At 34.0% G+C, this 16,237-nt stretch overlaps 1 protein-coding gene across 1 annotated transcript in view; it reads right to left on the reverse strand.

Moving 5' to 3' along the window:
• Positions 1 to 16,237, reverse strand: part of GARNL3 (GTPase-activating Rap/Ran-GAP domain-like protein 3) — a 132,236-nt gene that overhangs the window by 33,932 nt on the left and 82,067 nt on the right. Inside the window, exons 7-12 of the mRNA XM_051214994.1 lie at positions 13,968 to 14,043; positions 10,051 to 10,149; positions 8,547 to 8,650; positions 3,591 to 3,705; positions 2,375 to 2,420; positions 2,224 to 2,330 (exon numbers count right to left, since the gene is read on the reverse strand). Of these exons, the coding sequence (XP_051068180.1) occupies positions 2,224 to 2,330; positions 2,375 to 2,420; positions 3,591 to 3,705; positions 8,547 to 8,650; positions 10,051 to 10,149; positions 13,968 to 14,043 (547 nt within the window). The remainder of the gene's footprint in view (positions 1 to 2,223; positions 2,331 to 2,374; positions 2,421 to 3,590; positions 3,706 to 8,546; positions 8,651 to 10,050; positions 10,150 to 13,967; positions 14,044 to 16,237) is intronic.

The raw sequence follows: 16,237 nt of genomic DNA on the forward strand, positions 1-16,237 counted from the left end.
CTGACCTTATTTAAACAATTATTGACATTATGGGGTTGTGGAGATTGTTGAGGATTGAGAAATCCCACACTAGAAAAACACGGCCGTCCAGTGCTTCCAGGTTTTCAATGGTGATCTAACATTCATCGATTCATGATCTCAATCAAAAAATCATTATTGACTTATTTATCAAATCATTTTCTCTTATTTCTACTTTCTTAAATATCAACTAAACTGCCAAAAATAAGGGTACATAATTTACATACAACAAGTAGTTAGTATCAGGTTTCCTATAATTCACGGATGAGTGATGGCTGTAAATATTTGAACAATGAATCAATCCTTTGTGGTGTAAGGTCCTGTTTTATTTTGAGATTTATCAGTCAGCTTCGTTTTTTTATGATATAAGTAAACTGATTTCATCAACTGTGAGAGTATTATTGCAAATTACCTCATCACCACTGTTGTATCTTTTAAAAATAAATACAGTTTGAAAGTCTGCCTTTAAGTTTAATTTCAATCCGAAATGGTCGGTAAAACTCAATAATTGGTGTGGAAGAAAGGGAAATTTATTTGAAATTAAATTGGTTGAACCTGACAGTTATTCAAAAGTTTATTCTCGCCTCGAAAATTTTGGTTCAAGTGAAGATATAAAGTGTTTGATATCAACTTCTATAATGTAGTAAGTGCCTTAGGAAAAATAATAGATAAGCAGTCACCAATGTTCAGTATTCTTTACTGTTGTTTACAGCTACGAATGAATTCGATGGTAATTATCTGATTCTTTCAAATAAAATAAGTCATCCATGCAAACAGTCAGTCTTTACTTCGATAACTGAAATATATTTATATCTGATTTACAGCCACTGAGTGATCCTGAAATTTGTATCAGTAAATTGTTATGTTGTTAGTTAGTAAAGTTAAATTAATTGTCATCACAAATCTTAAATATGCATTTAACTGACAGCTGATTTAAATTAACTACTGTCTAGTTCCATAGATTTACATTTGCGTATAGACCAGATAAGTAAATCACATAAAACCCAGTGGAACGTTTTAGATATTTTGAATCAGTGACTGATTCCATAGTTTTTAATGTGTGGTTTAAACTATTATTTATACGAAGCAGAATCAGTTCTTGTTTAGTTATACAAAGGGAAGTAGTCAGACTTTTGTGACTCCAAGTAGATTGCATAAATGATCGGTATTGAATGATTGCTGTCGAAATATACATCCTGACTATTCTCGTATGTTATCATCAACTTAATCCGCGTTAGTGAATATAACGGAATTAAATAAGCCAAATACGAGAATGGATTTTGAATATGTATATTTCATGCACTCAGTGATTTGAAGAGGTAATCGGGGGGACGAAACAAAAAGAGAGCGAAGTAAAACGATCCGCAATGGAGAATGCGTGTAAGCCAACTAGATTTAGTCAAGCGTTAATCAATATTTATGATCACACAAAAATAAGCTACAAATATGTGATGAGTAGGATAAGATGTACACATACATATACTTATATAAAAACAATCAGGGTTGATAACTGAATAATTAACAAGGTCAAAACGTGACTCAAGAAGAATGAATAAATCAGCCTGTACAGAAGTTAGAATAAGCTATATGGGCTTAACATGTGTTAACAAACAAAAACAAATAGCCCTATCAGTGATTGTTATAGTATTTTTATCGAGTTATAGCAATAACTGATATAACTGAGATATGATGGATCTACACTGTAATAACAACTGATATATGAAGACACTATATGAATAATGTCAGCTAAATACGGTTGTTTCTTCAAAAAATCTGAGAGATAATATTTCATTTTTAAAAACAAAAATACCAGGTAATAATAGAAGAGGATTTATGCCATATTTAATATTATAGCTAATTCTACAGTCAGTGTTCATATTCAAAGGAAAAAAAGCATTCTCATAGGAAAACAATAAGCAAATAGGAATCAAGAATGTTTAACACAGAAATGTTTTGAAGGAGAATAAAACGTTCCGAAATTCTTTCACATACCCCTACACTGCTAAGCATCACAAGTATTTATATATATATATATATATAGGGTATATATAAGGCATTAGTAGAGGTCATCCACTATTTCATTCTATCTAATCAAACCTTCAACCATTACAATTTATTAAACTGTTGTAGCTTACAGTTTATTAACAAATATGTATAATTATATCTAAGTAAACGTTTAAGAAAAGTACGCTCCAAACATCTTACATTTTACTAAAAGAAATTCACGAAATTCTTGTGGATTTTTAAATTCTGGTGGATTATAAAGTGGTGGTCCAAAAAATGGAACTGATTCTTCAGCAAATATATTCAATCTAAAAACAAATTAGTATCATAGAATTGAAAATGATTTCATTACCTGTAAACATTTGCTTCATTATCATATGTTACCACAGCAAATATATCTGATGTTTTTTTTGGGGGTTGTTGTTGTTGTTAATTGAATAGTTCATTCATCAAGGAAAATATAATATGATGTTTTAATTAACCAATCAAAATATACTACTAATAAGTAGTTTCATTTAAACAATTTAACATACTCTTATATAATATAAAGAAAACAAACTATTAAAAATTAAATTATCAAACAACATTCTATGATCAGATAAGTAGGATAGAACAGATCAGATCGTTTGGTAAGAGTTATTGTGACATGTATATTCAGTGATTATTGTAATGACAAAATAAAAACCAATTCTTATCTCTCTGGTTTGTCCCACTTTATATGTAATCACATTTATATTCAATATCTATTGTTTCTCTGTGTCAGTGGTAAAAAAACGAATATAATTGTTTGTTTATATACACACATTGATATACTACCACGCTGTTTGAAATTAAAATGCTATCTACGCCATCTGTTCTTCTGCTTTATTGGCCATAGCTTTTGATTGAAGATTATAATAATTGCTATGACATCTTTTTAGGCCTTCCCACACTACGTTGGATTTTGGCCTGGATTATTATTAAATAATACTATTGAATTTAATCTTTCTCATTATGCTGTTGTGCCATCATGTGCAGAGGAATGTTCGGTAATCAAATAAACTCATTTGTGGTTGTTATCCCAGAGAAAAGCTTACAAGTAACATTCATTTCATAACAATTGTTGTCATTTTGTTGTTTAATATACCATTTATATTGTAACTGTAATTAGTTATTTTTTTGCTTTACTCATAGACAGACACTTAGAGTTGCAGTGTTAACTTTTTTTGGTATATTATTGGTAATTTTGCGTATTGTTACATCTTGAATAAGCTCTATTTTGCTGGGACCCACCACAGAGTCTACTGATTAATTTTTTTTAAAAATTTAATTCATTTTCTAACATGTTCACTAATAATGTTATTGATAATGAGTGATCCAAGTTTATTTTGCTTACTTTTTCCTTGTGTTGAACATGTTATTATTTTACGATCTAATCTCAATATATACTTGAGCAAACGAATGATGAACTTGTGATATGATTCTTAGTTGCGCCTATCAAAGCATAGTAATCAAATGACTTTTAATTGTTTTGAAACACAAATATTTTATCTTGATTACATCATCGTTTTGGTGTAAAAAAAGGATACGAGTAAAATGAGTTCTCATCATAGATGGAGTCCATGATGGTTGTTGTCCAGGTGGGCATCCATCAACAAATATAATGTTGACTATATCATTCCCAATATGGCGTTTTCGTTCAATCTAGAGTAAACAAAACACGTACTGTATATTTATTAATAAAAAACGGATATTTCTAGTCTTTTCTAACTTTAGACATCGATTATTTGATTAATGTTATCTTTGTCTTAAATACGTTTATCAGTAGGAAAGAGGTAAGATATATTTTAAGGTGTATTTAATAACGTCATTATTAAAAGAAACTGAACTGATAGTCAATCATTTAAGCACATTATACTCGGACAAAAGTAGCAACACAGAGATTAGAAGTTCAGTTAGATCAGAGATCAAGCTAAAAAAAGTCTACTGGACTACTCATTCGTTACGATCAAAAAGAACGAGCTGGAATATTCCTATGGTTTTAATAAACAATTATGACAGTGTAAGTTCTTCCTTACCGGCCGTAGCTGGTACCTTAACGTGGTGGTCGGGCTTGCCTATCGTGATGATCCAACCGAGCTATATTGGCTGGAACATATGTTCCTGTAGGTTCTGCCATGCCAGACAGGTCGATCGGAGAACGGTAAGACTAAAAGCAGCAACTCAAGGTCTGAGGGCGAAGTCGTACTGCTGACTGTTGAGGGCTGTGACAGCAGTAAGGTTTTTCCCTCGGACAACCAGCATCTGCAGCGATGCTGCCTTCTTACAAGGAAGGAAGGAGTTCCTTGAGCTCTGTGGTCTGTCTCCCAAGTCGTTAAAAGCAGCACTAATCCGATTTCCTTTTCAGGCTCCTCAAGAAATACCCTTTCACGGTGTGGGAAGCCGGGAAGTGATATAAGCTCATATACCCTTAACAATACACGAGACCAAGTTGGTCACATTCAAATCCTTCCTACACCTCATAATAATCCTTCTCACGTCCCTTCATCACCTCACACCTCTAGGGCAGACGATTTGAGTACGCAGAACGTTATTCCTGGTCTCCTGAAACCACGCTCTAAACTACACGTAGGAGCTTTTAACGTCCGAACACTTTGCCAAATAGGACAGCAGGCTTCCTTAGCTAAAACTTTAGAATCTCGCGCCATCGATGTGTGCTGCGTCTCCGAAACGCGCATACAGGATCCAAGTAGCGTCATTCATTTGACCTCACCATACCAAAATAAAGAACCGACTCGATTTACGCTTCGTGTATCTGGAAGCCCTGATTCTGCTTCCCGTGGCCTCGCCGGCGTAGGTATAGCATTGAGTCCTAGGGCAGAACTAGCTCTCTTAGACTGGATCCCAGTAGACAGTCGTTTGTGCGCTGTCTGGCTAAAAGGAACAGTAAAGACTCGGAAAGATAGGGACACTCGTCGTTGCCTTTTCGTCGTCTCTGCTTACTCTCCCACTGACTGCAGCTCAGACGATCTTGAAGATGAGTTCTGCAGAAAGCTTTCTGACGTTCTCCGAAAAGCCAGTTGCTCAAATATAGTAATAGTGTCTGGTGACTTTAATGCTCAAGTAGGTAAACTAAGTGAAAGAGAAAGACACCTGAGAAGATCTTATAGCTTCGTGGCTCAAAGAACAGATAATGGCGACCATCTGTTGCAGTTATGATCAGATAATCGCCTGTTTCTTGCAAATACTAACTTTAAGCATAAGGAAAAACATCTTTTGACATGGAGACCCCCGAATTCGTCCCAACGTTGGACCCAAATAGATCACATCGCTATCAGCCACCGATGGAAGGGCTCGATAGAAGACTGTCGCTCATTCTGGAGCACATGCTTAGATTCAGATCATGCTCTAGTACGAGCGCGTATCTGTCTGCGTCTTACTTGACGTAGGAAAGACGCTGCAAGGAAACCTCTTAGGGGCCCTGCTTAATAATAGTCAAGCTTAGAGTATATTTCAGGAACAACTAGGAAAACAGTTAGGCAGCCATGTATGTGGTGCCCACCCCGAGGCAGCATGGAATGATATCCGAAAAGCTGTGGAAACAGCAGTGATATCTGCTAGTACAGTAAACCGTAAGGTTACGGAGCAACACTGGATCTCAGCAGCATCTATCTCACTGATAGATGCTCGGAAACTCATTCCATCTGACTCTAAACATAACCAAAAGCGGAGTCAGCTTAAGCGCAAGCTGACAAGAAGTCTACGCAATGATCGCGAACAGTGGTGGGTAGCGAAAGCAAGAGAGATGGAAAAGGCAGCGGCAATAGGTAATAGCAGACAATTGTTCAGACTCGTTAAGGAAACCGGAATTAGGAACCCGACCGTTAGCGAAACAATCTCAGAGAATGATGGACATATTATTCATTCTCAATCCAGGAGATTGGATCGATGGGCAGAACACTTTAGGGATCAGTTCAACTGGCCTTCAGCCACACTTCGGTTTCCCACGATCTCTAGTCAACCTGAATGGCAAGTTAATTTAGGTCCTCCGTCCCTTTACGAAGTTGAAAAAGCCATAGGAAATCTGAAACGAGGGAGAGCAGCAGGCCCTGACAGGTTTACTCCTGAGATTTTTAAGGATGGTGGTCCAGTATTAGCAGTGAGACTAACTGAGGTCTTAGGTAGAATTTGGGAACTAGACGTAATCCCATCTGACTGGTCTCAATCACTGATTGTGCCAGTTTTTAAGAAAGGACAAAAGTCCTCTTGTGACAATCACAGAGGAATCAGTTTGACTAATATAGTGTCTAAAATATTAGCTTCAATAATACTTCGACGCCAAACTAAAGCTCGTGAAGAGCAGACTAGAGAAAACCAGGCTGGTTTTCGACCTGGACGTGGTTGTATAGACCAGATATTCACACTACGTCAGGTTCTAGAACACAGACACACATTCAGACGCCCCACAATGGTAGTATTTCTCGACCTTAAAGCAGCATTCGACTCTGTCGGTCGTAAGGTTCTATGGCAGTGTTTGTCACTGAAAGGAGTACCAAAGAAGTACATTAACCTTATAAAGGCTCTCTACTCGAACACAACTGGTAGAGTGAGGGCTTATGGCGAACTGTCATCAGTGCTGATTACCTCAAGTGGTGTTCGTCAGGGCTGTCCACTCTCTCCGTTCTTGTTCAACTTTGTCATTGACGTACTTTTAGAGATAACACTTTCCTCGTCTAGATTTCCAGGGGTTGAACTTCTACCGGGGGATTCGCTTGTTGACTTAGAATATGCCGATGACATAGTTCTATTTGGTGAAGACGATGATCATTATAAGCAACAATGCAAGCATGTTTGGGATGTGATTCTCCCCCTCGAAATGCATAATGTTGCTTCAGGATTGGGTGGCATCGTCACCCGAACTAATGATAGGGAGTGAAGTAGTTGAGCGTGTCGATCGAATCACTTATCTTAGGAGTCTCATCAGCCCTTGTGGTTTGGAGTGTGACAAAATCTCAGCACGAATACAGAAGGCTCGACTAGCCTTTGTTAACTTGCGTCATTTATGGCGTAGGCAAGATATCTGTCTATCAACCAAAGGACGGGTCTACTGCGCAGCAGTTCGTTCCGTCCTACTTTATGGCAGTGAAACATGGCCGGTAAGAGTAGAGGATATTCGTAGGTTACAAGTATTTGATCATAGGTGTCTTCGAAACATTGCTCGTATATCCTGGGACCATGGAGTAAGTAACGCAGTTGTTAGGAAACGGGTACTAGGTAAGGATGGCAAATCAATTGATGAAGTAGTGGAACTTGATCAGTTGAGATGGCTGGGACACGTGTTACGTATGCCCAACCACCGACTGCCTCGACGTGCGATGTTTTATGGTGTAGGAGTAGGTTTGAAGAAGGCTAGGAGCGGCCAGACCAAAACATGGCACAAACCCATGAAATCACTGACAAGTGGACTGAGCCATGTTGATTGGTGTGGACTATCTGGTTGGGGACCGCGAGACGATAGCATTCGATGGTTAGAGACCCTGAATGACATGGCTCAAAATCGTTTGCAATGGCGCAGGTGCATCTATTCTTTATGTTCCCTCAAATTCTAATCTTCTGAATTCTTCATGTCCCTTTCTTTTTTCTCTTTCCAAATTTATTACACTGGGTTATACTCCTTGAATAACATCTTCAAACCCTAATCTTCCCGATTACTGCTTATACTCTTGCTACCTCTACCACTACGGAATTTGAATCGACAATTGCATGTGTGTGCTAATGTGGTATGGCAGCTCGAAGTGATGTACGTACGTACGAAGTTCTACGTTGTTACTGACTGACTGACTGACTGAAATTCTTCCTTAGAATAGGAGTTGAACAACGATCATATAATGTATCCAAAGCAAAACAGGCATACAATACAAAATATCCGAAATACGTTGTGACGCATCATGTAATAAGCAACATAAAAAGGTAGTTCTCATATCAGTTATAGAAGCATTGAAAACTTAGTGAAACTAACTAAGATCCTTATTCAGGGATATCAAGTTACATGTTGAACATCAAGCTTTACAGCCAGAATCCAATGTTTACATCTCCTCTATACAATATTTGATATTTAGTGAATTATTTTGTTATACTGTAACGATTCTTACTAAGAACTAATCATTATTGTCTATGCATCACAAATAAATTTAAAATAGATTTTTATTTATTACCACAGTATGACTGAGATTTTTCATTCTTTTCTTAGATTCAAAAATCTTTGTTTCTGGAGTAATGAAGATTATGTATTCTATACGTGGTTCACAGTTTGGTCATAAAATTATGTTTGATAAATGCCATGTTTATGAAATGTTAATACATTATCTGAATGCTTATTACCCCAAATGACCATTAATAATGGTGAAACTACTGTTCCATAGTTGAAAATATCATATGAGGTAAGGGATAGTGTAAAAAAACATAATTTTATACTGTCTATTAATCTTAATTAGTAATTCACAGTAAAATGAATTGGTAAAAAGATTATATCTCCTAACACTTACCTGTTGTCGATTCTCTGTGGAATATGGTAATAAAGTGGATATATGAAACATTATTTCATGACCTTCATAGATTGTATATACTGAATCAATACCTGTTGTATTCGCTGGAATCATAAATCAAAAAATTGAGCTTATAAGAAAGAAAAATATATTAAGAATTTATAAATGCAGTTTAATCTGATTTCTATCCATAAGCTCATCTATGAAAGTTTATAGACAATAAATCCCAACTAAGTTTATCCAATGAATTAGATGAAGTGACAGTTGTGTTTTTTGAGTAGACTATTAGTAACCAGATTTGATATAAACATGAGATAAACAAAATTAAATGGTGATTAGTTTTTCAATAAAGCAAACGTAAAAAGAAACAATGTTAAACGATTCTAAAATTTATTTTCATTAGTTCATAGACTCGATCAGTTAAAGGGAAATATAAACATGCTCACACATGAAATTGGTTTATTAGGAAAGCTGGCTTTATTGTATATACCAATGTATGTATAGTATAATCTATATCATATACATTATACTTTAAGAACTATCTATGATACAATATCATTATTATACTCAAAATGACCATTAAATATAAAGAAAGCTCGAATATTTATATTCTCATTGAGTAGCATTACTGTAAGCGATTCTTTAGTTGAATTTCAAACCTACTTTTAATTTTTTTTTCCTATATCTTTTTAATATGAATAAGAATGAATATATCATGTTCAGTCTTTTTTGCTTAGTAACACAAAGATAAAAGTACAATTTCACTGTTTATTAGTTTGAAACTCATGAATTACTGTAGCTGATAGGAAATTCATTTTATAGTTGAAATCATGAGTCAATTGAAGCTAGACCACCATGGAAAACCTGGGAGCCGGCATCCAACGATGTTAATGTCTAACTCCAACTAATCGACGAAATTGCACCACCGTCCACCATTGTTTTCAGTGAGCTGATATCTCACAACAGACCTGGTTGAACTTCACTGGTCATAGCTGCTCACTAGAACTCCAGGAAATGGCTCTTGAAGTCAGTCACTAGTGAGCAGATGATTATTATCAGAAGGAGTTTTGTGGAGATTTTAGTAATTTCAATAGTTGAAATCATGAGTCAGTTGAAGCTAATGGTCTAATGGTTAAGCACTTACGCGCGAGACTGATAAGTCCTGGGTTCGAATCTCACGTAGGACGGGATCGTGGATGCTCACTGCTGAGGAGTCCCATACTAGGGCGAAGCGGCTGTCCAGTACTTCCAGGCTTTCCATGGTGGTCTAGCTTCGATTGACTCATGATTTAAACTACTGAAATTACTAAAATCTCCACCAAACCCCTTCTGATAAGTTTTTTTATAACAATTATTGTCATGAGATAAAATCTCATATTGAAGAGCAGCCTGGTTTATTATATTGATAACATCATATATTTTGTTATTATTCACATTATTGGATCAATTTATTGTTCTTTTAGACTTACTTCTCTTCAAAAGAACAAAAAAATTTATCACTTACATTTTGTATCTAGACCTCCTTTGAATCGATCCCAAGATTTCAAGCCAATTCTTTCCCCGAGAAGATCAATAAAACGTTCAAATTGTTCACTTCCTTTTTCTTTAATTAAGATAATTTAAAATGTTTACCTTGATTAGGAGAATATATATTACGTCGTCATATATTTAGATTTACTAAAACATTTTCAACTCCGCTTGGAGTCCCTCCGGGGGCTACTGCCGGTCCCAAGCCCGGGTAAAGGAGGAGGGTTGTGCGTGGGGTTAGCGAGCCCATCCCGTAGAAAACTAACTCGCTAAAAAACGCTAACCAGAAAAAATTATTCAAGTAAGTAAAACACATTTTCAACACATAAAAGTAATTGTTTTTATTGACTTCTTTCGAAGGTTTGTACAGTCATATGTTTTCCACGAACCTTTCAAATAAACAAATTAAAAACATCAACTACTTTGAATATAGATAGATTTTCTGACTTCCTTACTACTTTTGTGGTGGACGAGTACTTGGTGGAGAAAAACAATTTATTATTTAATGCAAAATCAAATAGTGCCTTTGTAAAATATGAAAATCATGCATTTAAAATATCATCATCCTTTATATACTCCATCATTCATCTAATTCTGTTATTATTTTGATTCCCCTCCGATTTTCTCTTTGTTTTATTCAATTCGATTTTTTGCTGCCAGGCATTTCATTTCCGATTGCAACTATATACTACCTATATGTCAGTATAAGTAATATACACCACTCCATAACTTTTAGTCTCTTAAATAATAAACATGTAATAAATCGGATATAAATATAAAAGTTATATGAAGTGGGTAATCTTTCTATATAATTACAGCTGATTACTTAGATTTGCGGATAAGTAATAAATTATATGTCGAGATAATAACATCTTGAAAATTGAGACCACTATGTTATGAAGAATGTTTATAGTGTAACTAAGTATTACTGCTGTTTTATGATATTCTTATTGATTAGTCGCTAAACTGTAGTCAGTATAACATTTGTTTCTTCTTCTTTAGTACTGATCGAAAGTTACCAATCAAGTCGGAATATGATCACTTGTCTAAATATTATAACATTGTGCACATTGCCATTTGATACCATGTGGTTGAAGTTAGGAAACCACATATGTATGAGATTGTTTGAACTTTGACATAAAACACAACCAGAAGGAAATGGGGGGGGCAATTTCACTAGAAGTATAACCTGTTTCCCAGATGATATAAAGGTTAGAAAAGATGTATTACTGTTGAAGAACTGTAAATTCACTAGGGAACTACTAGGTGATCAACTCACACAATAAACTGATTGAAAAAATTAGTAATTATTCGTCAATATTAATTCTGTGATTTATGTGTTCTCAGATGGCATTTAGTGTTAATCTATTAAATGGAAGTAATATTGAATATCAAGATTATTCTTTTTTGTCTTAGATTTTCATAATTCAGCATATGACGTAATATTGTTAGTTATCTTTGGGGACGACAGATACCCAAAACTCATATTTTGTAATTTCATCTTTGTGGAGCTTGTATGCAACTGTATGCTTGGGCATGTTTTACCACCCATGCACATAGTCGATTGACGAGCTTATCGAATAAATGTTTAAATATTTCAATGGCAGTAGATTGACGAACTTACCGATTAAATGTTTAAACAAAACTTCCATAGCAATATCGATTATATATAGTTTATAGTATATATACGTTTTGAATTGCGTTTGTTGTGATCACTCGTTCTGGTTGTTTTGCAGAATGTACTTCCCATTCCAAACTTAGTCTTCCCCCTCTAGTTAGCGGGACTGAGACGCAATAGCTAGCTTGCCTGTCTTTGGTCATCGAGTCTTATTATCGTTCGCAGATTAAGTGAATTCGTGATAGCTTCAAGCCTAGCAGTTATTCACTTAAATAAGTAAAAATATTTTTTTATTGTTTTATAAAACTACTTATTTCATTCATCTTTATTATTCAAGGGAAGTGTGTTTTTGACGTAACATGTTAATGAATAAATAATTTATGAATGGTTTTCAGAAGAAAAAAACTAAAGAGAATACAACAAACATTAGATGAGAAGAAAGATATAAGATAGAAAGCTTTTCATAGACAGATTAGATTTAAAGTTTGATTGAATTTTACAGCAAACTACTTATTAGGTGTGTTCTTTGTTACCGGATAATCAATAAAATGAATGATTAGCGTTATCGCAACAACAACAAAATAGCAAATAATAAGAGAACTTGAAAATTATAATCCATAGATTGTTGTCTTGGAATTTTAAATCAGAAATAGGATTTTCTTAAAATTTTTTACCTAACTCAGGATCGTTGAAATCAATAAAAAACTAGAGATTACAGTAGTTAGAGCAAGATTTTGTATTGTGTTGTATTAAAGCATACTTCATGCACGATTGCGTTGACGCACGCTGATTGGATAATTCTTACCCAATCAGCACCAGTCGATACTTGGAGAACACTAGAATTTTCTCATGTAGAAACTATAAATGTACTAACGTTTTTCTTAGTGTTCTTCTTACTTCCATCTACCCTTGTTATTGGGAATATAATTTCTTTTCTGTCTGACCGTGTTCTGATTTGAGGACTTGTTAAATGAATTAGTGTCCAAGAGTACTAAGTGATAAGAATAGCTGGGTTGTAATAATAGAGAATTATAACATTTGTACTAAAAGATGTAATGACTAACCATCACACTGCCTTTAAATTAATGCATTTTTATACGAATAATTCTTTAAGTCTCATAGCAACCAGATTAAGTAAATAAATTTATAATCCCTACATAGTTTGGGAAATTCTTTGCTGGTTTCGAAAAGTACAGTGCAAATCCGTGATCATTAGTTGCACAACTTATTGTTCACTATCCGAGTTTCTCTCCATTCTATGGTATAGTTCACCGGTAGTCCGTATCAGGCGCTTGTTGACAAAATATATACTGAGCAAGATAGTCGTGGCGCCAGCTTAGTTTTCCTCCTGTAGAAAGCTGCAGCATTGCTAAATCTATCCATTTTGAAGTAATGAAAAGCGTGTTACTCTCATGCAGTTTTGAAACGCTTGACGATGATGAGTGGGTTAGGGAATAAAGTTTTACTGAAGTCGTATTCTTCAAACTATACTGGTAAATTATAAGGCATTTTTGTCATATCAGACAACACTGATGACAAAAATTTCCAAGTGTTTAAAGTGATATCGTCACGTTGAGAATGAACAACAGAGCTACAGTTTCTTTCCAGTGCAATATGTTATTTAAATCTCTTATGAATGAAAGAATGAATGCCTTATGAAAAAGTACTATTTCTCATTTTATTTTCTTTCTTGCTGCTGTTTTGGTCCCATTTTCATACTAAGTTATACTTTTCAAGGATTAATTCCTATTTCACATTTATTAAAGGAAAACTGTCCGTTGAAAGGTTTCAGTATGATGTAATCATAAGCTTTAACAAGTCTAGTCTTTCTTCTGTCACTCAGATTGTTAGTAAAGAGAAGAAAATAACTGCTTATTTATTATGAAATACTTCAGTGATACTTTGTTGATTAAAAGAAATACTGTAAAGTATATTTAGCATTATGAGACTGAAGCACGATGACATATAATATGTTATTCTATGTTCATTGAATGATTTAGGTCATATAAGATACACTCATGTAAAATGTGATTTCATTAATGAAATAACAAGATCTCCAATTCTCAGATTACACAGAATTTATAATTTCTGGTACATCTTGATCAAGATTATACAATTACCAATCATAACTGATTTCCTAAATCCTTCGAATAAAGAAACTGAATGATTAGTATATATCCTTTGATAAATCTTAATCATGACCTAAACACAATTTTATTCAATTATTTTGAGAATTATTCAGAGAAGTTGAATAATAAAATTCACAAACAACTAACCGTTGTTATACATTTCTTGATCTGATGTTTGACCTTCAACGCAATAAAGCACTCCAAATTTAAAATTTACTGAACCCTTTGTAAAGAAAATAATAAAAGATAATGAAATAAAATGTTCTATTTTTTATTACTTTGTGGTGATAGGATGTTAAATGTCAGAAAAAATCAATATCCTTTCAATATTATTATTACTTACTTCTATGATACTTCGTGAAAGAGCAGAGGCCGCTCACTAGGATTCTCGATCGAAGGGTTACGAAGGGCTAATATAGTCAACCCCAAATAAAATCTTATATTGCTATGATACTGTCATTAAGAATATTGATCTTTATCACATCACTTTCATAATATACATGCACTTCCATTGATTTTGAAAATAGAATAATAAAAAAACATCTCATCGGTTAGGGTACAATTGTAAACGAGGAAGTAATGAACAGATGTTTTCTTCTAGTTTGAGGATTCTCAGCATTATCCACTTACTATCTCATAAAGTATTGGACGAAGAATTTTCTGTCATCACGTTGAGTGTTCAGTTGTTAGATCACATGCTGGGATACTAGAAATGAACGACCATTTAGTTCTTCATTTTCAGTAAAACGACAACTAATGTCAATCTGTAACGCATACCACCATTAAAACATTTCATAGATATTCATAAGATTAATTTTCTCCTAAATCATATTTTATCATTACAAATAGGTCTTAGTTTTCGCAATCTTGAAAAATTATACTTCTTAACCTTCGAGTTATTCAAATAAATAGACTCTTAAACGTGAGCCAGTAGATAATAATGAGTTATTGAGTTGAGATGCTTGAGTGGAATGATAAATGAAAGATAAGTCATATATATATCCATTTAGGATTTAGTGTGTCCTTCAAATGATATAATGTAAATATGAACACTGTTTTTCACTTCAAGTTGACCTCAGAAAATGAAGAAAAAACAATATGTTTTTATCAATATTAATCACTTTAGAGTTGATATTGTTTATCTTTGGTCTAATAAAAGCCATTAATTGTCATACGAAAATGGTTGACAACTAAAATTATATTAATGACTTTTATAATCAAATATTTGTCATACGCTATTATGAATTGTAGTTCGTTAGGAAATCATTAGTTAAAATCTTATGATAGTGTAAGTCTCAATAGGAAAGAAATAACATTGTAACTTAGAGGACACTAAGACACCTGTTCAGTCCTGTTGATTGTCTGATGAACTTAGAGGAAGGTAAATGGTAATGTAACCAGTCTTCAAAAAAGTCAGTTTTAACTAGATATATTTCTAACAGTAAATAACTTGGATAATCATGTTCTGATTTTTGAAATATCCTTATCATATGTTTCAGTGTTTAATTAATGATTGAAATGATTTATAACAAGCTGTAATCAATATGGAGAAGTGGTAAAGTGGACAAATTATTCAAGTACCAACTGCTGATGACGGATTTGCATTTCCTCTCATTGGTTTGGGTAGATCTTATTCTTAATACTCGGTATAAAACTGAATAAATAAACACCAGAAATAAATGTCGAGTAACTAGCATACCAATGAATGACAAAGTGGATTAGACAACAATTTTATCCTTGCTTTTAACTCATCAGCAGCAACTATACAGGATTTAAGTATCACGTAATAAGCAATACAAGTTGGTACTCATAGAATTCTAAGTTATTTTTTTTAAACTCTCAACTGCAGTTTAATTGTGACAGTGCCACATTCTTAATACCACCGTAACGTAACCGTCATATGCTAGGTCTTGTGTTGAATCACTATAGCAAATAGTCGAAAATCCAAAAAACTTGAAATAAAGTCCTGTCTAGTAATTCCTTATTTTCCTTAGTTCTATATCATATTTTAGCTCATTATGAAAAGTTTCTTAAAATGGTGTAAAATTTCCATCAAATAATCCAGCATGACTCTGATAAAGGTTAGTTATAAAAGAAGTGTGTTGTTTGTCACAGAATATTATGTTAATAAACCGGAAATACAATAAGAATACACGCCTAACGGCCAAAATAGTTCAACGACTGTGAACTAAATCATTTCCTTCTAAATAATTTTTGTAATATTTTGAAGCACATATCGTCAGTAGAATAAAAAGTATACCTACAGGACAGAATGTAGTGACTGGCCCTATGCCAAGCATACATGGGTTATTCTAGCTTCTGGACAAACCAATTTATTCATTCATCTCAAGCTACATTTTAAGCTTGTTAATTATTCACTTATCAATCCTGACTGTTTTTATATGAGCGTATGTGTG

The sequence above is a fragment of the Schistosoma haematobium genome, chromosome 2, assembly GCF_000699445.3.
Source record: "Schistosoma haematobium chromosome 2, whole genome shotgun sequence".
Classification (NCBI taxonomy): Eukaryota; Metazoa; Platyhelminthes; class Trematoda; order Strigeidida; family Schistosomatidae; genus Schistosoma; species Schistosoma haematobium.